We start from the raw sequence: 24,290 nt of genomic DNA, 5'->3' as shown, positions 1-24,290 counted from the left end.
GCTCTACCAACTGAGCTATCTGGGCGCCCAGAGGAAGACATTTTTAGTAAAAGAATGTGGCTTTTCTTTAACAAAGCCTTCCAAAAACGTTTGTCCTGCTTTGTTAATGTTAATTTTCTGCACTGAGATGATCTAAAGGGGTAAAAAGTGTACTTTCCAGCAGAGAACTTAAATTTCAGAAAATCCTTTGCCTAGAACATAACTCTCACAATTTCAAGATAAATCCCATAACCAGTGCTAACTATCATGGTTTTTATGGTGTGTGCAAATATGTACCATGGTTACACCCAATAGTCATAGGAGGTGTGTGTGTGCTGTATAGTGCAGATATACTGTGTTGACCACACCTCAGCTCCATAATTACATTACAGTCACGAATCCACGCCTTGCCCAATATGTGTCTCTTTATTGGTGTGTTATTGTATGTAGGAAATGTGGATGTACTGTGTGTGAGCTACCTGTGGGGCTCTGAGCTGATATAGTGCTTGCAGTAACAGAGTCACATCTTCCTGTGCTCCCACTCCCACTGGAGGGAGGCGAGGGGGAGGAGAGGGGCGAGGGACTGTGCTGCGACACACAGTGAGCCACTGCAAAACCTGAACATAGACACACACGCACAGACAATACAGTCATGTGTTACCATGGCTGGGAAATGATTTCACCTGACCATATCTAGCCCCAATGACACAAGTTGAGAGAGTCTGAACTATTGTGTGGCACACAGTATATATACACACATGGACCTACAGTAAGAGACTTATGTGTCAGGTGCAGTTTTTTGCATATGTGCACGTGTATGTTTATGTGTGTTCTTAAATTTGTTTAATTCTGAGAGAGAGATATACACACATAAAAATGAACAGTAAAATATGACTGAAATTCATTGAAAGCATACAGCACATTAAAACTAGGGGGAATCATGTTGACTTTTCTTGACCTTTAAAGTGTCCATAAATAACTTTACTATACTTAAAAAGAAGCTTGCTATTATTTTGATTTCAGGACCTTTACATTTTAAATAGGAGCAGGTGTCCTTGCTGAGACAAACAAAGAGTCCTATTCAGGAACTGCAACAGGTTTTATAAAGCTGTGAAAAGGTTTTAGCAGGGGCAATGCAACAGAAGTATACCTTAAGTAAAACTATAGCAAATGGTATTTAACATTAAAGAACATACATGAACTTATAAAAAAAAAATGAAATCAAGGTCAGGACAGTTTTCAGCTGTATTATCAGGAGTCATATTTCTTCACAAAGTCTCTAGCCCAACTCTCCTAGTAGAAACAAGACTGACCTACTTTTAGACTTCTAGCCTGGGAAAACCCTGATGAACTTCCGGCAAATTTGAGATTTGCTCTGCAAGTCAGTCTGGCTAAGAGCCCATTCAAGCCCATTTCCAATTTCTCCAAATCGAGGCACCAATCACATCCGTTGAGGCGGGCTTTACACAATGACGATAGCGCAGCGACAGCAAGCAGCTTTTTGTTTACATTCAACATGGCGGCCACCGAAGCGCAGCAACCCGTTGATGCCGCTGTCGCTGCTACGTCACCTGGATCGTTGGTCTGACTGGTTGAAGGACTATCCAATTGCGCCCAGAGGCATTTGAGCGGCGTCCGTTGGTGACGCCCCTTTGGAAATGGGCTCTGAATGAACCTTGCCCAGACGGACTCTCAGTTACAACTGAGAAGGTTCTGGTGTCAACCAGGCTGTTAGACATCTACACTAAAGATACTATCACCATTTTGTTTGAAGTTTTCTCAAAGACTCAAAAAGAAAGGTCCTAATACATTTTTAATGACCCCATGTTGTTTTATTGACTATTATAACATTTCCCAAAGTATCCAGTCTGTGTCAAACAGGGGCCTGAGTTTACTGCTATTGTTTTATGACATTTGTATGATCGTTCAGATGTAGATTACAGGCACTTTGCTATTGGATATACTGTATACTTTGCTATATGGATCTCTGAAGAAGTGTATAGGCTGAAGCAGCGTGTGTAGGCGGTGGAACCTGGTTATCTGTATGTCACCTGGTACTTTATCGACAGAGGCAAACACTGCTCTATTTGCCGTGGGGTCGTTGGGCCCCCGTCTTGACTGCTCGTAGAACCGAAAAGGCAGGCCGCTGGGTGAAGCGTTTGCTGTCTGACTGAAACCCAACACCTCTGTCGCACTGGGCTGCACAGGCAGGTCCAACAGAGCTGGAAGTGGAGAGTGTAGGAGGGACATGAACACAGCACTTTTATAATGTCAAGCTTTGGGACTTCATGTGAAATTACTAAATTACTTGGTATGGTATCCCCTGTATTTGTTACTATGATAAGTTTTTTATGCGTTACTCTTTAGTCATTGAGAGACAATCTGACAGACTGTATGACTAAAGTGGCTATTTTGGAAGGGTTCACAGCTTCCTTTACTGTATTTTGCTGCATTAGCAAGATTTCAGATTTCTGTTATTACTCTAGCGTAATTCCAAAGAACCAGACCACCGGGAGGGGAAGTACAAGTGACTGATGGGTAAATCCATCAGCCTTTACAGTACAAAAGACTTGGAGAATGAGGAAGTAATATTTAAAAAAATCTATTAATTGATTAATAACAAGTGAGCGACAAGAGTAGAAGGACACTGCCAGAATCAGGAAAATGACCATAAAATACAATACCATGAAACTCTTAGTAAATACATATTATCTGTCACTTGATTTATTATGGGCTTTATCCTTTTGTTGAGGATGTGAACGCCTTGCAAAACATTAGCTAGAAGCAGTGCTAGCTGTTAAACTGTGGCCGTACATTAATATTGACTTAATTTGATTCTCCATAATTATATTTTGTACTTGTTTTTAAGAGTTTTATTTTCACTCATTGCTCTCTGGATAACATCTCATGGGCTTTATTGTAAAAATCAAATGTACTGTCATTTCAGAGTATCTTCTGAAACACGTCCAGCCTCTGTGTTCTTACCCTAACTAATCTCACTCCTCATAACTAAACCTAACCAACCCAAACAACCGAAGGCAATGAGTACAAGCCAATCAGAGGCAGAGTAAAATTTGCTGTCCTATACAAATAGGAAAGGGTCATATTGACCAATTGAGCGAGGGCAGAAGGTTTACTCACCTGCAATCCTCTGCATCTTCATTCGTCGGGCCTGGATGCGACCCTTGGCCAGCCTCTGCTTGGCGATGATGCAGCGGATGTGGTCGGCAAAGATGAAGTTGGCCTGCAGGATGGGCAGGGGCTTGGCGTGGGGGTTGGAGCTGGGCTTATGGATGACGATGTTCAATGCTCTGCTGTCATCCTCAACGCCAGACACCTGCATGTCCTGTTGAGAGATGGAGGAAGGGAGCGAGGAGAAGGAGAGAGAGGGAACAAAGAGTGGGGGAGAGCGTTAGAGAGAATATACCGCAAGAGAGAGAGGATGGGGGGGGGGATGGACAAAGTGGGAATAAAAAAGTGAGGGACAGACAAGGACAGACAAAAAAGACGAAAAAAACAAGAAAGAACAAACGCAAAAAAGAAATTGAAAAAATAAGTAGAGGAAAACAGAATGAGATACAAATGGACAGTAAGTGAGTTGAGAGACAGACTTTGACCATAGCTGCATTCACAAGTTCAGACCCCAAAACAGTAGTAGTTAGTAGAAAAAGGAAGGAAACATTTTATCATATAGATTCAGATAAAGAAAAAGCAGGCAACACATTGTAAGAACACTTTTATCTATAGCCGTTTCACAACAGCACACTGGATATATTCTGCAATTCATTTCAGAATTAAATGCAATATCACTTCCAATGATAAGGCCCTACTGATACAGATACATGACGTAACATGCTTACACTCATCAAAATAACCCAGAAGTGAAAGTTACTGTACGCTTTATCGTGTCATATTTCTAGCATTTCTCTGGAGAAAAATGACATGAAGGGCTCAGGCAACAACAAATAAACATCTGATGAATAAAGAAAAGAAGAAAACTTGAGAAAGTTTAAAAAAAATGGAATAACAAAAAAAAGGGAGGAACATGGACACAAATGAATGGTTTTAATGACTGAACATTTAATTCACTCTTTAGTACTGTACAAAGACACATCCACACAGGCATGGACACGCCACTTTTCTCTTACTTGCAGAAGGCCGGCAAACTTGACTACACCCCATCCAAGGCGTTTGGTTTCTGGTTCGACCAGACTCATCTGGTAAACATCTACAGCGAGGAACCTCTGGGCCTGGCCGCCATCTTTACTGACCACCATACAGGCAATTAGGTCACTGTTATCTGAAAGAGATGATAGACATGACGGTAAATCACTGCTATGAAAATCAAAATCAAGCTGAATAGCTGCCTCTGGTGTGTACACAACATGACCGGTTAGGACCAATGTTCTGCACTCAAAACATGAAATATGTTTGCACAAGATAACAAGACTAAGAGTCTACAGCTAGGACAGGAATGATCTGTTTACAGTTCAAATAATTAAAGGTAGTAATCGCAAGGAATGTAAAATAGCTTTTTGCAGAGCCAGGCCTATACTACAGTGTTACGGATGGGCCACAGACGCACTTTGACTATCTATAGTTAGCCCTTCTGTGGTGCTAAATGCTGACATCAACATGCTAAGGAAAAAAAAAACATGCTGAGTTTTAGGTTCAGGTATCATGTTTACCTTGTTCACTATCATAGTTAGCGCATTAGCATGCTAACATTTGCAATTTAGCACAGTGTCAAAAATGTATTGGTAATGTAGGGTTTGTGCATTGTCATGGTTTGGTATTTTGAGAAGCCTCAGAGTCCTTCACATTCTGCATGCTTTATGTGAGGAGGCTCTGGGTATCTCGAGGTTAGGATAAGATGGGGACCTTGATGATATCTGGACCAAAGATTACACAACATTGCCTTCCCCCTTGTGCCGTGATTATACGCAATTCTGTATGACGTGGGACGGGCTGTGTAAAGCGGGGCAAATGTAGTGTTACTTTAAGTTTTTGGTATGTCTATGTCCATGCATACATGTTGTACTAAGATCTCCTCTGATGTCAGATTTGAGATGAAATAGACATATACATACACTGAGGCTCATCAAGTGTTTTCTATTAGTAATGAAAAATTGATCAGAAGTATACATTTTCCACATCAAGCACTAACCACAAAGTACAGCCGAGTCTGATGGGAATGTCATTATTCTTTGCACATATTTGGTCATAAACCAAACACTATAGTGACGTATACTGAGGACACCACTATAGGGGGACTTCTATACGACAATGAGGAGACACACTACAGATAGGAGTGGTGTTCGGACAATAATCTGGCCCCGACGACCACAAAAACCATGAGATCATTGTTGACTATAGGAGATCCAGGAAGACCACACATACCTCCTCCACATAAATGGGGATGCGGTGGAGAATGTCAACGACATCAAATTCCTGGGAATCAACATAACAAACAAAAGATCTATCTCAACACCTCGTGAAAAAAGGTCAACAGAGGCCTTTCTTCTTAAGAAAGCTAAAATAGGCCAAACTTCCCTCTCAGCTACTAAAAAACGTCTACATAAGCACAAATAAGCTGTAAAAAGTCACTGATTAAAGCAATAGACGTTGAACGCACACACGATTACTAATGCTAAAGCATTAGTACAAGTTTTCTGTTGTAGGACACTGTACTTCTGTTTTATGTTACAGATGAAAGGACACCATACAATGATTCATCTTCTTTAGAAAAACCTGAAGGTGTACACTAGTGCTACTCCTAAAACACGGATTATCCAGTTTTGACCAACTAAAGGTGTTCAATTCATTATAAACTGTTCTTTATAAATGTAGTCATGTGTTTTACTGTTGAGCTCTATTTGACTATACTGTTGTGTCCACACTATTTCACAGCACATACATATTAATATAGCAGGCAGACAGAAGCACACAGTCAGTCCAAACAGAAACTGCTTCACACACTTAAACAGACAGAGAAGACTTTTATCTTACATGTCCAGCAGGACAATGAAGAACTGATAAGCCCACATCTACCATTTACCACAAAAACTAGTGAGAGGCAAACATTAAATGTGGAATGATAATGACCTGATTTTACACCACTGGTTTTAATATCCCACACTCTCACTGGCTCTACACGTAAACTGGCAACACCACAGTGACGTTAAGCCCCCAAGGAACTTCTCTTCCTCTTGCAAAGTCTTATTCATGTCTTCCACTTTATAATATTGTTTGCTCTCTTGTTCCTTGGTTTCTATTCTCAAGAATCCTGACTAATCCATCTGTAAACCGGTATGTGAATAATGTAATTTGTGTGAAACTGGTTGGATCCATAACTTGGGGTTTTGTTCATTTAAATAGCCCCTTCAGTACAGTAGGTTGCCCTAGAGGCAACTATATTTTCACAGCTGTAAATCCTACTAGTGGCCTTTTGGTTATATGAATTTCTCTCTTACCAATATTAAAAGATCAACAGGGGTTGCCAGGAACTTGACTTTACCCACTGAAACAGTGAGCAGGGAAAAGTACCTGCAGCTGGAGAGGTAGTCCCCAATTTTCTATGGCAGCAAAGTGATGCTAACAGCAACATGGTCAGACATTAGGGAAAGTTTGATAGCTTGAATCCCCTGGCCAGCTGGGGAAAAAACCCTCCCACCCCCAACTTCTACTTAACTTCTGACTACAGAAAGTGGGAGTGGGTGAACTTTGTAAAAAAGGTTTGAAAATTGAATAGACAAGTTAAGTCTATTCAGTAACCTTTTGGGCTTTTGATGGTTTCAACTACTTTTTAAGTACTTTCACTCAAACAGACAAATTGCAGGGAAGCACCTTTCCATGAAATATTTAGTGTCAAGTATGTTTTCATCTATTAGTCAAGTGAATGTTTTAGATTCAACAGAAGATGGATGTTAAGAATAAAAGGAATGGGGCGCCTGGTTAGCTCACCTATGTAGGTGTGTCATGAGTTCCATTTATCAGGCCAGTTTTACATCATAAATCATTCAGCAAATGAGTTGCTAATGCTATTTACAGCATACATTCTTCTGAGTTCTTCAAAAAATTTCGTTAGGTAAGACACCCTCTGTTCTTTTTTAACTACAACCAAAGTACAATCGAGCAAGAAATAATTGAAGTGGTTCAGTAAAAAGCAGCAGACAGCAGTGTAGTGAGTGAAGCTGCCAGCCTGAGCTGTGTATGTGTTTAACACTCCTTGTCCCTGCAAGTTTTCCCTTGAGCTATCAACTTACTCTAATCATCCTGCCAGGTGGCATAAACACTACTGAAAGTAGACAATGGAGTGACTGTATTCAATGGTATGAGGGAAAAAAAAAAAAAAATCAAAACTTATCACTAGTTTAGTTTCAAGCTTCATATCTCTTGAGCATTTCATCTTCCAAGAGATAACTTGTCACACTTGGGTTTATTAGAAATATATAACACGTAAAATCAGTATCATCATATTCTTCAAAAGTGTTACAATTGGTCTGGTTTCCAATTAGTTAGCCTGGAAACCAGACAAATCTGCGAGCTCATGTTTAATTTGCTCTGGCAGACACGTCTGGCCCCCCCTCCCACTCAAACTGATTTTGAGCCGTCCAAAACCTGTACGGGCCAATCACAACCGTTTATCTCACATGGGGCGGGCTTAAGACGGAGCAAAACGCTTACCGAACGCAGTTACCAAATGTAACTGGCATACTGTGTCCAGAGCAACGCACCAGGCTCGCAAAACTCAAACTGTGTGGTTCTGATCGAATGTGAATCAAGATTCTGTTACTGTATTGCATAACTTAAGAAAGTTTGTGACCAGGCAACCATTTTCTTTCCTGCTGCAGACAGACCACCCCAACTGGCATGTGTCACTCAGAGCTACGTTGTTTCATTGCTCTGATTGGTTGTAGGTCTATTCAATTGCGTCAAGATGCAATTCAGTCTATGCCCGTTGATAACGCCCCTTGGAAATCGAAGATGAACCGAGAAGTTCCAGAATAATACACATTTGCGAATTAGTCTGGCGCTGCCAGGCTAACAATTAGTCACCCATCATCGTGAATTTGTGTCTTTGCATGGTCCTGGGATAGTGACACTTCTTCAAGCACACTTTCGGTAAAATTCCTGTTGATGGGAATGCAACATGACCCTCCACTTGCTAGACCATCTCTGAAACCACAAGGATACTACTCTACGGAAACAATTTCCAGGTATAGATATTAGCAAATGCTCTGTGATTCAACAGCTACGAGGATGTGCTAAAATGGAGGCGGTGGCAGCCAAATAGTCAGAACAAGGAGTTTGTGGGTGGAAGGTTGTAGCTTTAAATCCCCCAAACCACAAGGAAAACCCCTCCCTCTCTCTATAAATTACTCTGTAAGAGTGTGTTCTTAGTCAATCGCCTTGCTTAAATAAAATTGACAGTGACTTAGTACTCTAAACTAGAATTATGCCTCTGTATAGCAGTCAAGCTGCAGTTTAGATCCATGTCTGTCCAGACTTGTATGTAGTGACGAGTTTGCAGGAATTTAATTAAAAGGTATTTAGTGTATTTTGGGGCAAAATGGAAGTTATACTATACTAATATATTGACATGTATGATTGCAGTGAGAAATATGCTTTCTTCACTTAGACTATTTTTTCAGAGGAGTACAGAGGACTGATCAAGGCCTTTCTCACATGGTGCAACAACACTTGAAGCTCAATATCAGCAAAACCAATGAGCTTGTGGTGGACGACCAGAGGAAAAGGATAGAACATAAAGTTGTAGACAGTGCTTCAAATATGGATGTTGCTTCAAGCTGCTGTAGCACAGGAATTTCCCCAGTGTGGGATTAATAAAGTCTATTTTTATCTTATCATAAGGCCTCTGGCCACGGCTATCACTGCATGGGTGACATAAAAAAAATATATATATATAACAGAAGGGTAAACCCATTGTGGGATTTTTGTCTAACTATACATGAATACAGTTAAATGCAAGACAGATAATCATAATTACTAAATAAAAGATTGTTAAATAGTATCTTTTCAAGTGACAGAAAATTACTGGAAGCCATGTCACCTATATCTGCCACAGACCCTTTCAACAGGCATGTGGAATTATGAAAACAGTCACAGTTTCAACCACTGAATTAGATTTGAAAGTAAACCTGCAGGGAGACATGTGGTTTCAATAGGTATGTTTCCATCCATTGGTTAAGTGATTTTTTGAGATACCCACCTCCCCCTCCCAAAAGAGGGAAATTAAGAAATATTAGAATTAAGTGTGTTTCCATCACAAGGGTTTGGAAAGATAAAACAGGACTCATGAAAGTAGAGCTTCTGCCACAGACATCATATCACAAAAGTGGAAAGTCTTTAAGAATTAAAACTCAGCTATTGATAACAGCCAATTATGGTAGTTTCCTGCACTCTGATGACAAAAATGAAAACATTATATAATATTCTGGTGCAGAAACAAATAAAACAACCATGACACATCTATCGAAAGCATGCCACTATCTAAAGGCACACTGCTGTGTCAGGCCACTTTTGTCCTTACAGTCATGCTACTGATCATTACAGAAAACCAAAGATAGAAGAAGAGATGTCACAAAGAAGGTGTGAAAGAGGAAAAGAAAAGATAGTGGAAAAGAGAATTTCTTTGCTTGCTTCATAAGATACACCTAATATAGATACTGTATGACATAATGGGGAATTTGTGGTTAACCTTACTTTCTTTCTGAGATGTTCTGAGAAAGATGTCAGCTTTCCCTGGCATTAACATGTAGCTACATGTGGCACTGTATGCAATGTAAACACTGCAGTAGCTTGCCTGACAGATAAAACAAAAAATATGGAAAAGCATAATCGGTCTCCTTTAACCTCTGCTCCAGCTGTTCTTACTTGTTGGCTGCCGATGGCCTCATAACGAGCAAACAAATTATTTAGCTCACTTGCTATAGACACATCAGCACTTGACAATGAGGAGGGGCAGGGCTTGTAATCTTTCATAGTTTTTAGACTTTGCCACGTTTCTGGGGGTTCCTTCCTGGAATTGAACACTTTCTTCCTGTAGTCCAATTTTTATATTATATATATATATATATATATATATATATATATATATATATATATATATATATATATATATATAGTGTGTGACACAGTCTTAACTCCTGTTCACATTACGGTGTAGTCAGAGAGCTAACCACGTGCAAGTTTCCTTAACATCATCTACACACCTGTGTACAGTAAGAGAAGATTCTTCGGGTTATCTCAGTGTGTGGGAAGCTGTGCACCTGTACATTGTCTCTGTCGTGTGGTTGTGAATGTTTGCATATGCATGTGTCTTGGTATTGTTAACACTGCACTCACACGTCTGTGTTGTAGAGCTAATGCAGTCTTTTGCAGAGAGAGTGAGTGTGGTAGACAGAGCGAGGGAGCGAGAATTACTGAATTGTATACTGTAGGGGTGGTTAGAGTTTTCTCATGCTCTTGTAAAGAGGCAAGTGTCTGTAATTTTCTTTTCTTGACTTTCTTAGGTTATACTTTTATTGCACTAATTATACTAAATCCAGTCTTTTATTGTACCCCACCCTGAAGTTTGACTCTATTACTCAAAAGTGTAAAAATGATAAATAAATAGGCACGTCAGCTGTCCTGTAGCATTATACAGTATGCTTCTGTTTTTCTGTGTGTGTCTTACTGAGGTCTAAGACGTCATCAGTCTTGATAAGGTCTTCGGGTCTGGTCAGAGGCAGCTGCGTCTCAGGTTCTCCCTGAAGCTGAAGCGATAAGGACCTCAGCATGAAGAACACACGGATTGCCTGTGCAGAGGTCCCAAACAAGAAAACACAACATCATACAATGTTTTCATCACTGTCAGAATCAGGCTAATCCATTGCATCTTTCATCTGTGCTTTGGAGTGCCGCCATTCTGCTGTCATTTGTGTGCAGCATGGCAGAACACAAAACCAAAAGGATGTGATGAGGTATACCTGCTGTGTTGCAGTGTAGTTAAACAGGTATTTAAAAATATCAACTATTATTTAAGTAAAAATAATTCTGCTACATGTGGCCTTAGGCCTCATAATTCATATTTCAACTTCAAGACCTGACTTCCCAGGAATCTAACAACCGGTTGTATTTTGAGCTATTGATTTCAAACTTAAGTGTTATACACTGTGAGCTGAGCCCAAGTTGAGTGTGTGGACGTACCCTGCGTGTCTTCTCCACGTCTCCACAGGGCAGTCTCTTGACAAAGTCGATGCCAGTCAGAGGGGTACCGGTGGGTGGCAGCAGCACTGAGGCATCCATCATTAGATACTCCACATTCAGGGGTTTACTCTGCAACATACACAAGTACAAATAAGCCCATGACATACAGCACCCGCACAAATATTAGCAACAACAAGAATATATTTGGAAGCTCAGGTAATTCATGTTACATTTTTCAAGGAGAAAAAAACAAAAGTGATATTAAATGAAGGCCAACTAACCGTCATGCTCCTGTATTCATCTTCAAACATGTCCAGAAAGATCTCCTCGCCCTGTGATGACATGATCAATTTGTATGGCAGTTAAAGATAAGGCAGAGAATGTGTGGACAAAACATCTATAGATAAGCTTTCAGGCTCAGAGTTTCACCTCATTTCTGTAAAAATGACAGATGAATTCTTAAATGACATTCCAGCAACAAAATGTTGACGTTTTGAACCATAACAGGAAATGCTTAACAGATAAGACAAGTTGTTTGGACACGCACAGTTTAGCGGCTAAGTGTACAGGAAATTGTTGTTTATTGTGTTCCTCTAACCACACTGATGTGTCTAGGAAAACATATTCCACTTGTGTTGTTGATCAAGTTAAAATAAAACCAAATAGTAAATAAAGCAGCAACCAGATGTTTCATTTTTAAAATATTTTAAATAAAAAAAAAAAAAATTCATTATCCACTACTTCAATCTATCAAGAATATTTTCATTGTTTGCGTGAGACTACTTAACTGACAGTACTTTAATTATAAGAGTCTTCTTGAATTGGTGAATGCCGTGCTAAATGGAAATGTAATCATATGGTTTGACATGAAAAAAACCAATTCAATGAGTAAAGATAAACATTATTTACAATATGAAGCACTTAAGATATGTAAAATAATCCCCAATATAAACACCCAATGACATCCAATTTCATCCCGTTTCATGTCAGATTAATCATCATTTTATTATTTAATCCAAATATACTTAAATCAAATAAACATTTCATTTTATGAGACTCATCATTCAACGGTGTTTCCACTTGATGTTTGAGAGGAAATATTAATTAAAGCAGGACTTGAAAATCATTGAAACTTTTATCTCAACCTGCTTGAGAGTACCGGTTTTGAACAAAAAGCTAGTTAACAAGAGAGCAACTACTATTTCTATAGTAATGACCATATTCTTTCATCAGGAAGGCTCTTTTTTTTCAATGCTTAAGTTTGGAGTCAGCACATTGATCGCATTGAAATTCTCCTGAATGATGAAATAGAACTTTTTTCAGTGATGATCCATGTGGTTGAATTGGGAAAAAGTCAGCCAAACTCAACTCCTGTGACTGATTCCAAAACTGATATCCAAAGACACTCAAAACGAAACAGAAAGCATCGACTGCACTGAAAACATTTTGCCGGATAGTAAAAATATGATGCTGTATTGTATACATGGGAAAGACTTTCAGTTTGACCTATTACACCTTCAGGGAAATGGTTTCAGTTATAATAATTGGATACATGTATACACATGCAGACAGAAGAAAACTTAACAGGTAGATTGTGTTTCAGCTTTTGTTGTGACACGCAGCTCAAGAAGACCTGATTGTAACACCAGACGGTCTGTTTACCCGTCTGGCTCTTTAATCTTTTTCTTTGTTTTTCTCCCTAACCTATTTTTTTCCTGTCTGTTTGCTCGTCCCAGGAGCCGTCTCTGTCCTAGCAGCCGGAACTGCAAAGTTTGTTATGGTATCACTGTCAGCTTAAAGCCTACTGTGCTACAGCAGTCAGCAGAATGCAAAATATGTTTGCATTAATATAATTTGCTTGACTTCTGACTGAGTTTCCAGTTGTCAGTTGCTACTTCACTTCTTCCTTCCGTATACTTTGTGGTTAAATACAGTATGTGTGTGGGTAGATGGGAGAAAAGCATGTATTTATGTAGGTTACTGGTGAGTGCGTGTGTAGATAAATGTCTGGTTATCTTAAAGATTGTGTGTCTGTGTGTGTTACTGTGTACACTCACCTTGTAGAATCTCCGCAGTAAATGCAGACTTTCTTCTCTACCACCCTGCAAACACAAAAAAAGTATAAACCGTATGAAATAATTGCAAATACACAGTCTGAACCATCATTCATCTGATACAAGTTAAACATCCTTATGTTCATTAACTGCATCTTTCAAACAATGAACACTTAAGAATAGAATTGCCAGAAATAGTGTTGGTTATAAAAATGAAAAAGGGATAGATGCTAATGCTTTTAAGCGCTGGCCTTAACACAGACTCCCCTAACTGTGACACTTCAATAAATGAACAGACATTAACAGAAAGAAAATATATAATTAATATAATTATTTATTTAAACTGAAAACTGTGTATTTGTAAACATATGTTCTATTCTCTCCCCCCCCCCCTCTCAATTTTGATACACCATAAACAAAGAAAACATGTTGTTGCCAAAGCAGTTTACAGAAAATTCATATATACTGTTCTCCTTCTCTCCCTACCTCCCTCCCTCCCACTACTGGCTATCCTTAGAAAGGGTGACACCTGTCATACAGTGGGGCAAAAAAGTATTTAGTCAGCCACCAATTGTGCAAGTTCTCCCACTTAAAAAGATGAGAGAGGCCTGCAATTTTCATCATAGGTACACTTCAACTATGAAAGACAAAATGAGAAAAAAAAAAATCCAGAAAATCACATTGTAGGATTTTTAATGAATTTATTTGCAAATTCCTCGGGAAAATAAGTATTTGGTCACCGACAAACAAGCAAGATTTCTGGCTCTCACAGACCTGTAACTTCTTCTTTAAGAGGCTCCTCTGTCCTCCACTCGTTACCTGTATTAATGGCACCTGTTTGAACTTGTTATCAGTATAAAAGACACCTGTCCACAACCTTAAACAGTCACACTCCAAACTCCACTATGGCCAAGACCAAAGAGCTGTCAAAGGACACCAGAAACTAAATTGTAGACCTGCACCAGGCTGGGAAGACTGAATCTGCAATAGGTAAGCAGCTTGGTGTGAAGAAATCAACTGTGGGAAAAATTATAAGAAAATGGAAGACATACAAGACCACTAATAATCTCCCTCGATCCGGGGCTCCACGCAAGATCTCACCCCGTGGGGTCAAAATGATCACAAGAACGGTAAGCAAAAATCCCAGAACCACACGGGGGGACCTAGTGAATGACCTGCAGAGAGCTGGGACCAAAGTAACAAAGGCTACCATCAGTAACACACTACGCCGCCAGGGACTCAAATCCTGCAGTGCCAGACGTGTCCCCCTGCTTAAGCCAGTACATGTCCAGGCCCGTCTGGAGTTTGCTAGAGAGCATTTGGTTGATCCAGAAGAGGATTGGGAGAATGTCATATGGTCAGATGAAATCAAAATAGAACTTTGTGGTAAAAACTCAACTCGTCGTGTTTGGAGGGGAAAGAATGCTGAGTTGCATCCAAAGAACACCATACCTACTGTGAAGCGTGGGGGTGGAAACATTATGCTTTGTGGCTGTTTTTCTGCAAAGGGACCAGGACGACTGATCTGTGTAAAGGAAAGAATGAATGGGGCCATGTATCGTGAGATTTTGAGTGAAAACCTCCTTCCATCAGCAAGGGCATTGAAGATGAAACGTGGCTGGGTCTTTCAGCATGACAATGATCCCAAACACACCGCCTGGGCAACGAAGGAGAGGCTTTGTAAGAAGCATTTCAAGGTCCTGGAGTGGCCTAGCCAGTCTCCAGATCTCAACCCCATGGAAAATCTTTGGAGGGAGTTGAAAGTCTGTGTTGCCCAGCGACAGCCCCTAAACATCATACCTCTAGAGGAGATCTGCATGGAGGAATGGGCCAAAATAACAGCAACAGTGTGTGAAAACCTTGTGAAGACTTACAGAAAACGTTTGACCTCTGTCATTGCCAAAAAAGGGTATGTAACAAAGTATTGAGATGAACTTTTGTTATTGACCAAATACTTACTTTCCACCATAATTTGCAAATAAATTCATTAAAAATCCTACAATGTGATTTTCTGGATTTTTTTTTCTCATTTTGTCTCTCATAGTTGAAGTGTACCTATGATGAAAATTACAGGCCTCTCTCATCTTTTTAAGTGGGAGAACTTGCACAATTGGTGGCTGACTAAATACTTTTTTGCCCCACTGTATATACACCTACTTAATAGGAATTAGATCTGATTCACGGGCAACTATTAAATAATGACGTCACTCCTGCACTGGTTTATTCAAGGGCACTTCCTTTTACTGCAATAAATGCATCACTGGTTTACCCACTCCAGCATGTGTCAGAGAGCTACAGGTAGGATAGTTATGGGCAGCCAGTGTTCTTCCTGTAGTAACATTAGAATGAAAGTCGTTTAGATAGCGTAATCATTCAACAATGTGAAGTCGTGTTTGTTTAGCACTGAATAAACAATATCTGATGAATGCCGGCCTGTTTTCCTGTCAGACATCAGTAACATGACTGGTCAGCCATTTCCCCGCAGCAAGGCAGAAAGAGAATTAGCAGGGTCAGGGAGACTTCACATTATATCAGTAAGGTCAGTTCTTTGGTATTATGTCTTCATTGAATAGCACACATAAGAGAGAAGCCAAAAGCCACAACAAAATAAACTTTGACTAAGAATAATGCTGGAAAACCTCTTAACATTACCATTCCAGCCATAGGAGTGCTGTCCCAATTGAAATGGGCTCTTCATTGATGTTAAACTGTACCAGAGGTAGGACATTCTTCAAGCAGAAACCACCAATGATGTTAAACTGACTGATATTAGTGGGTAAAACTTGGCTTTGGAAAAATTATTGTAAAATGACAATGGTCAGGTTTCTTTTAAATTCAGTCAGATCAGATGGGGATTTTTTTTCAAAAATGAAAACCCAGCAAAAACACCACACAAAAAGTAGCACGACTACTTCATGTAACTCCAGTGAAAAAAGAAAAGAGGAATGTAAAGAAAGAGAGGGTTTGAAGGATTACCCTGAAATGTGAGAGAAGAGGAAATAAAAACAATTCTCAGAAGGACAAGGAAGACTAATCGAGGGCTGTGCAAGTCAGGGTGGGTAGCAGGAGAGAGAGGAAGAGGAGTCAGTGGGAAAGAATGAGAAGGAGAAGACCGTTTATGAGATAAGATGTGAGGTTTAAAAAGAGTGCTGTAAATGAGGAAACGGGTAGTCCGGCTGCTCTCTGCTGAACAATATCTTAGGTCATAAACACAAAGTAGCACTCACTGAGAAACCCTGCAGCTACAGGTTCTGAGGAAGTGATGAAGTTAAATGTAAAGGGGTTGTTTAACTGCTATGGATGGCACAAGATCCAACTTTCTACCTCTGACCCACTGATCAATGACATTCTTTATGCCTGTTTGTGGGAGTATTGATTCTGTGCGGGTGATCTATGACAGGACTGTATGTATGAGTACTGATGTAGTGTGTACATGTTTGTGTGTGCTGTACCTCCAGGCAGGCCAGATGTACATCTTTGATTATACATTGGTTTCGAGAGAGCACAGACTGCTTCAGTAAAAGGCAGCTAAGCTCCAGGGTAGCTAGACGCACTTTACCATCTACACACACACACACACACACACACACACACACACACACACACACAAAGTATTTAGGATAACATGCTTTAGTTCCATCTTGGCTCTACAAAGCAAAGTTTACATGAGATAATGTGTTCAATGTTAATGTCTGATATGTAATCAATGGACCAAAATGTGTTCATAACATGAGATGTACACATGGTTTTTCAGCTACAAGTTTAACAACATCTTCTACTACATTCACATGTGAAGAAATTGTAATACTTGTAATATATATTGTGCTTAAAACAATGTGTCCATGCTCATATGTTCAGTTTGAAAACATGCAAATTAAATAAATATCTAATAACTAAATATATTGACTTAATGTTCTGATCTCAAAGGCAGATGTGTGTGTGTGTGTGTGTGTGTGTGTGTGTGTGTGTGTGTGTGTGTGTGTGTGTGTGTGTTACCTGGCTGTGATGCCTGGCTCATAACTCTGATCAGTCTCTCTACCAGCACCAGGCTGTAAGAGCTCTTCTCCTGGTCAGGAACTGGCAACTGCAGACGCTCCAGAAGATCTCGGTTAATACCTACAGACGAATGGACATCCATGCAGATTCAGTGGCATACCTAAAGATTTGTTAAAAGATTATAATAATACCCTATTTTGCCTTCAGTCCTGTGTCTACTCAAAAATAATCTGAGGTGTGGCGTCATTTCAATCAACCCATATTTCCCATAAAAGTGGCCACTGTGACTCTATGGATCATGCTAAATTTACACTCACCACGTCCATTTTAGAGATTTGGGGAAATGAGGACTCGCACAAAACAACGTATGTCACTGTTTGAGGTGCTGTATGGTCATTATTCTGTATTGCATTATACAGGGAGGTTTTAATCCTATTTGGCCTACTCTCATTGATATAAATGGGGTAGACAAAATAATAGTGTCAGTATAACACAACACAATTCAACAGCACCACAAACTACATCCTCCAAAACGATCATACAATTAAATCGACACCTCTCTAAAACAGTTAACAAAAACGGAACATTATAAACCTTCATGAAGGTAGGATTTATTGCATGACTGTTCTATCAGATTGCATTAGTTGTAGCTAAGTGTACCTAATGAATTGGCAACTGCGTGTATATTAAAATACATTTGTTCACATGTAAAGTAGGAAACAGTTCTCTGCCCCAAAAACACCCCACAATTGAACCAAATGTTTTCAGTTCTGTTGAGTCAGTCAAGTCCTGTTTTTAGATATAAATATAAGAAGTTGTGCACAGCCTACATGTAAACTGGCCACCAATATGGATGCCAGCTAGCTTCATTTCATCACTAAATGAAAAAAAAAGGCCAACCTTTGCTGTGTGAGACAGCATAAAGCAGGCAGAGGACAAACAGGGCATGGTAGTCATCATTGGTGCAGTCGAGAGCACTGTACACCATGTCTAAGAATGGTCTGCAGAGACGGGGAGAGAGAGGATATCATCAGTCAATAAACACGTCTGTCTTTCCTTTTATTCATTCTTTCCATGTCTTAGCGTTTTCACACCTGTAGTTTGTTTTCTTTGGTGATTTAGTAAACTTGGAGCAATTTGCCCTCGGTCGGTTTGGTTTGGTTTCACACCTGGAAAAATCCAAGCGTACCAAAATGCGTCATTACAAATCAGGCAAGAACGTCCAGCCCTCGTATTGGTCGGCTATGTCTGGGGGCGGGAGCAAGAAAGTAAATACAGTAAGAAGGTCCTGTGTTCTGGTCTAGTGGTCAAACCAGCTCATTTCATTAAAATGATCAGACATTGTTTCGCAAGAGACGTTACTACGTCTGCTCTGGTCACCGAGACTTCGCTCTGCTCTGCCGGTGTCTGTCTCCAATTTTAGCGGCAGCTGGTTTGACCAGGGAGATACGAGTGACGGACGGCAAGCTTGGCTGCAGTCTATTTCTGTGATAGAAACACTGCAAGCTGCTACAGCAGATTGCTAAACACACCCGACTACAGGAGGCATTAGCTCAGACTTGCGCTGAGCTAATGACAGGTGCGGTTCGAGTACGGATCACGTTCTCACCACAAACGAACCGGTCCAGAGTTCGATTGAAAGCGTACCGAGACCACCTCTTCAAGCAGGTCTCGGTACGCTTGTTTGGTCCACTTTTGGTGCGCACCAGAGTTCGATTGCCGCGTTCTCACCTGCCCAAATGAACCGCACCAGCGGGGCAAACAAACTCTAGTTCGTTTCAACCGAACTAAAGGCTGTCGGTGTGAAAATGCCCTTAGACCAATCTAACAGTTTGGTGTGTTCAGATGTGTGTACATGTACCTGCTCCTCTGCGTGTGTGTGCGGGTGGCTGCAGCGGTCTTCTCTTCATCAGTGATGTTCTGCTCTGTCAGCTCTGACACCTTACACTTGTCCATCACCACCATCTCGATCTCTACACGCACGCACACACACACACACACACACACACACACACACACACACACACACACACACACACACACACACACACACACACACACCTTACTTGCATAAATATCCGTAAATGTGAATTTTATTTTATAACATGCTTTTCACATTCACATCACACATCCTCAGAAAAAACTCCCATCATAGATATGAAGACAGAAATGAGCTATTGTCACCAGTGAATATGAATGTAAAGTCTGAAGTGCTTCCTTCTCATCCTTCACTGGTTAAAAAAAAATGACATGTGTTGAGGCAGCAGGATTACTATTGATTAGGGAACAAAATATTCATTTTCAACGCATAAACCTTATTTGATAGCATTAAAATGTAAGGATCAAATTAAAATATAATCCATGACACACGGCATGTCTAATTTACCATCTATGCGTCACAAAGTTTCTTATTTTACCTCTTTTCTTATCAATCAGTTAAATAGGGTGGGTGTTGTTTTTCCACCCCAAATGGTACGTTTCATACTGAAACTATCTGTTCGTCTGCAGCCCACGTTGCTATTTGTGTTAAAAACCCATGCTGTCAAAAAAAATCTGTGCTTTTGCGCCTTCTTAAGCAATGAAGATTGCATACCCCTGCACAAAGACTCTCTGCAACAAGTGTTTATTCAGTCAGTAATAAAGAGTAAGAAGGAATCCTTTCAGGAGGAGTGAAATGGTGACATTTTTACGTAACACACACAAACAAACACAAACATGCACACGGAGCAGGAGTGAGAGACAGGCGGAGAGGTGAGGAGCACAGGATGGATGTGTCACCGTGGAAATGGACAGTCAGCTGCTGCCATGGATAGTTTACTGGACATGTGGTCAGTGCTAGCCATGGTAACCATGGGGAAATTAAAAGGTGCCAAACAAAAGGAAGCAGCTGAAAGAAGGTGAACTCATCTCAAAACTAGCCAAAAAGGAAGTTTTCGTTATAATTAGTTTCTTTCTACTTCTGCATTTTATTTTAGCTTACATTTTAACACTCTTTCATTCTTTGACATTTGTTGTTTTTAACACTTCCTTTTTCAGGAAGAGGCTAATCTGAATTAATCTAAATTAAGCGCCCAAAATGAAGAGCAAAAAAAGCAGAGCACATTTAGAGTAAAAGTTAGGTTTTTTAGTTATTTTGTCTTTTAAAGTTAGTTTCTCTCTTTTTTGTTTGGAGACGAGGACTGCTGCTGTGGTGGCTGTTGGGTAACCAGGGTGCATCATGGGAGACTGTGTCTTATTGATGGGAGTAAAGAAACACTGACAAACAGTCCTGTACTGCTGTGTCCTACGAGACACACACTCACCTTCCGCCGTCTCCCCACTCGCTCTGCTTCCCTTAGAACTCCCTCCTCCTACTCCCTCTGTACCTTTTCCTTTCTCCCTCTCTCGGCCTCCCTCCCTCTCTCCTCCTCTGCTGTCGTCGTCCCAGCCCTCCTCTACTCCTCCTCCGCTGCCTCCTCCCCCTCCTCGAGCTCTTTCGTCATCCTCCTCCTCTCCTAGGTTCTTGTAATTAGGCCTCTTCTGAGTTCTCTTGCGGCCGCGGTGGCGGGACAGCTCCAGGGAGCGCTCCAGAGACTCCAGGGGCTTGGTGAAGCAACGCACACCTCCTGCACTGGCCTGAGGGGTTAGAGAAGGACAGAGAGGCAAGGGGGTGAGATGGGAAGACATCATATGCCTGGAAGTGACAATTATACCTCTTTCACACCGCTGACCAGTTTTGGGCCAAGGTTGTCTGATCAGGGTTCAACCCTCCTTTTGGAAATTCAAACCAAGCCAGTCAACATGGGTATATCCCTGGTCATGACAATTCAGAGATCACCTGGGTCACAACCCGGGAGCAGTGCATAACAATTACCTTAAGTGCTAGAAATGGGCGAGGTTTTACACATCATATTCAGTGAACAGCTAACTTGTCACATACTCCAGTCCAGCTGTATACCACAAGAACTAATGTTTTGTAGCTACTTGAATTTCTTTCTTCTACTATGAAATCGTCAAAGTATTTTGTTATAATGTGCTTTCAAAGATGTTTTTTGTTAAAATAAAGCAGTAGCCGTTCTGTGACTTTGCTTCTTGGTTTTTCACATCCATAGTGTTACACAGTGGTAACACAACACCATACTTCCAAATGTGCTGTATACAGAATGCAGAGAATAGTTCAAAACAAGTGAGAAAAGGTCAGGTAATGATAATCTGGAGTAAACGCACACAGAGGCAGGATACTTAAAAGAAACTGTCCTGTTTCCAGGAAGCAGTACTGCCACCCTTCACTGGTAGAAGTCTGTGCAAAACACAGACACACATGAACACGCGTAGCAACACATGCAAACACTTATATAACTGATATGCCTTTATCTTCTCACACATGCACACAAACAGAGGGCCTTACAGTAAATCCGTCTTGCGCCATCTTGTTGATCAAAGTCTGTTAACACACAAAAACCTCTTCCTCCCCGATATACTTTATCAGAGAAAATTACCACTCGACACAAATGCACACATACACAGTTGATCACTGGCTTTGAGGCCACATCGGTGAGGCCATCCTGGAACTAAAAGTAACCCACTTCTCACATATAGCCCTCAAACTTGCTCCAAAACCCATATATGCACACAGGAAACAGCTGGTAAATGATAAGATGCTGAGCAGAGATGTCAACACCGTCCGAATCATAACGATAACTACTATTACAGTACCATTACATGAGCCATCATCAGTACCAATTTTACTACTGTACTTATTCAGGCTAACCTGAAAAGTGCATTTCTAACAATATAAACTGTTGTGGGATGTGCTCAGGCAACAGAAAAATGTGCCTGAATATTGTGATGTCATGAGAAATCATGCAAACTTGTGGTAAGTTGATTTGTTTGATTGTAATTGTACTCGGTTTTAATTCAATTGCCAATTTGATTGAGTATGTCTGTGCATGTATGCATTTCTCTTTGTGTATACATATGTATATGCATATAATACTGTATTCACTTTTATCAAGACTGATTTATTCCGTTACATTATTATTATTTTTTTCCTGTGGACCCCAGTAAGAGAAGCTATTCAGGATCTAAATAAACAGATCAATACTGTAGTGCCACTGAAAATAAAGGGCCACTGAATGCCAAGGTACCGGTAATCCTGCTTCTGTGGTTTCATTTGAATATAAAGGGTCAACTTTGTTGAAGAATACAAAGAGGAGGAGGATCAGGTATCTCACGTTGAAACGAGGTGGCCCCTTTTAACTTTACTTCTTACGCTAACACAAACCACCAAACACACGTGAAATCGTAGGTACATCGATGCACAAATGTACACTTGGTGTACTGTGTCAGAAGATTTGGGCACATCCTCCTTATGTGCCATTAACAGTTGGAGTTTCTCAGCATACACACTTACTGGAAGGAGCTGTGTGCCAAATTAATCAAAACCAAAACTTATACCTTATGTTTAGGTCTGTTTCTTTGGCTAAACCGATTCATTGCTTAATGATCATGAATGCTAGTAGTAGTAGTAGTAGTAGTAGTAGTAGTGGTGTTTTTTTCTTTTTTCTTTTTTAATTCCTCTGTTTATTACTCCTTCCTGCCTGGCCCATCTCACCTACATCCCCTCTTGTTTTACTCTTCGCCTTTTCTCCATGTTCTCACAAGAAGAAAGGTCTTATAAGGAATACACACTAAAAAAACGTAATTCTTAATTTCAGCTCAGTCTGTATGTATTCCCAGAAGTATTCTTTATTGAACTGGGAATAAGATAAAATATGGTTGTTACGGACTAAAATGTGTTTTTAATGGTTTGTGTTTCAGATTAAAGGACAATTCCGGCGCAAAATGAACCAAGGGGTTAATAACACACGATTAGCGAGTCGACCGTTCTCTGGGATATGTTTTCATGCTAATCGAATGTGTCTCTAGCTTGAAACAAGCTACCGCAACCCGCTGATTAGCTTATAGCACTATTCGTCGGGGCATGGGTACACACCATTTTGCGTGGACTTGTCCTTTAAGTCTGAAGCATAATAGAGTAAAAAGCCTTAGCATCTCAAGTCTTTGTAATCCTTCCTGTAGCCATCCAACAAAAACATTGATATGCATCTACCATCTGTATCAGGTCTGAGCGCTTAGAATTGTATTGTAGTTGCTGCTAAAAACACGGTGTGTATGCTGTCAGACATAAACCACAGACTAGCATTAGTGTGTATGTGTGTTGCACCTGTTAGCGGACTATATTCTGGTAAACCGCTCACACTCTCAGACTATGCTGAGAAATTAATGGAGGTCAGGAAGTGTGTAAGGCAAACCTACACACACACACATGCTCAGACAAACCCCTGCACAAACACACCTTGCAGCACATCAAAATAGGGCACCATTTGCAGGTCAAAGATATACCTTTAAATGCACACACTAAAACAGCTGCATGTGCTTTGGTAAAACGACACAGTAGATACATGTACAGACATGCAAATGTTGTGACATCATGTATCTAACTGGTGCACTTGCAAGAAAACGTGTACAAAAGAGAGAGAGAAAAAAATCTTCCAGGAAAGAGATTTAGGTTAGGTGAGCCAGCTCTGTCAGTGTTCCATCATGTGACCCAATTTCCTGCCACATCACAGACAAACAGGAAGTACCAACTGACCACCTGTGCATAAACAGAGCCCATGCCTCATCTGTCTGTTTCATCTACAATAAATCAAACAATAACACAACAGCAGTTCTATCTGACGTGGCGGAAACAATTAATATTCAGAATCCAACATGCATGTATTAAAAAAAAAAAAAAAGTAATTCTGTACGACTTTTTATTATCTCTTAGGGATTATGAGGAATTATCATGGGCTTTTTCAACAAGAAATCATTCTGCAAAATGCAGGTGTCCTATGTGCCTGCAAACATGCAGAAAGAATAAAAACATGCATTTGTAAGCACATTTAAGCAATAAACAAGGACACAAATACTCACACATCACTGCAGGTTAAAAGAAAGTGAATGGTTTGAATTAGTAACCAGTCTTCAATTCAGAATAATACAACCTTATTTGACTCCTGAATGGAG

The 24,290-nt window shown here is 40.3% G+C and overlaps 1 protein-coding gene across 1 annotated transcript in view; it reads right to left on the bottom strand.

The window, feature by feature from the left end:
* The window catches only part of clec16a (C-type lectin domain containing 16A), a 44,838-nt gene that overhangs the window by 4,155 nt on the left and 16,393 nt on the right, over nt 1-24,290 (bottom strand). Inside the window, exons 8-20 of the mRNA XM_078270448.1 lie at nt 20,543-20,970; nt 19,102-19,213; nt 18,141-18,241; nt 17,241-17,360; nt 16,697-16,806; nt 13,248-13,292; nt 11,472-11,522; nt 11,191-11,319; nt 10,679-10,799; nt 4,128-4,279; nt 3,121-3,325; nt 2,031-2,201; nt 459-596 (exon numbers count right to left, since the gene is read on the bottom strand). Of these exons, the coding sequence (XP_078126574.1) occupies nt 459-596; nt 2,031-2,201; nt 3,121-3,325; nt 4,128-4,279; nt 10,679-10,799; nt 11,191-11,319; nt 11,472-11,522; nt 13,248-13,292; nt 16,697-16,806; nt 17,241-17,360; nt 18,141-18,241; nt 19,102-19,213; nt 20,543-20,970 (1,883 nt within the window). The remainder of the gene's footprint in view (nt 1-458; nt 597-2,030; nt 2,202-3,120; nt 3,326-4,127; nt 4,280-10,678; nt 10,800-11,190; nt 11,320-11,471; nt 11,523-13,247; nt 13,293-16,696; nt 16,807-17,240; nt 17,361-18,140; nt 18,242-19,101; nt 19,214-20,542; nt 20,971-24,290) is intronic.

The sequence above is a fragment of the Sander vitreus genome, chromosome 15 (assembly GCF_031162955.1).
Source record: "Sander vitreus isolate 19-12246 chromosome 15, sanVit1, whole genome shotgun sequence".
Classification (NCBI taxonomy): Eukaryota; Metazoa; Chordata; class Actinopteri; order Perciformes; family Percidae; genus Sander; species Sander vitreus.
The sequence above is the reverse complement of the archived record's forward strand: the minus strand, read 5'-3'. Positions and strand labels throughout refer to the sequence as shown.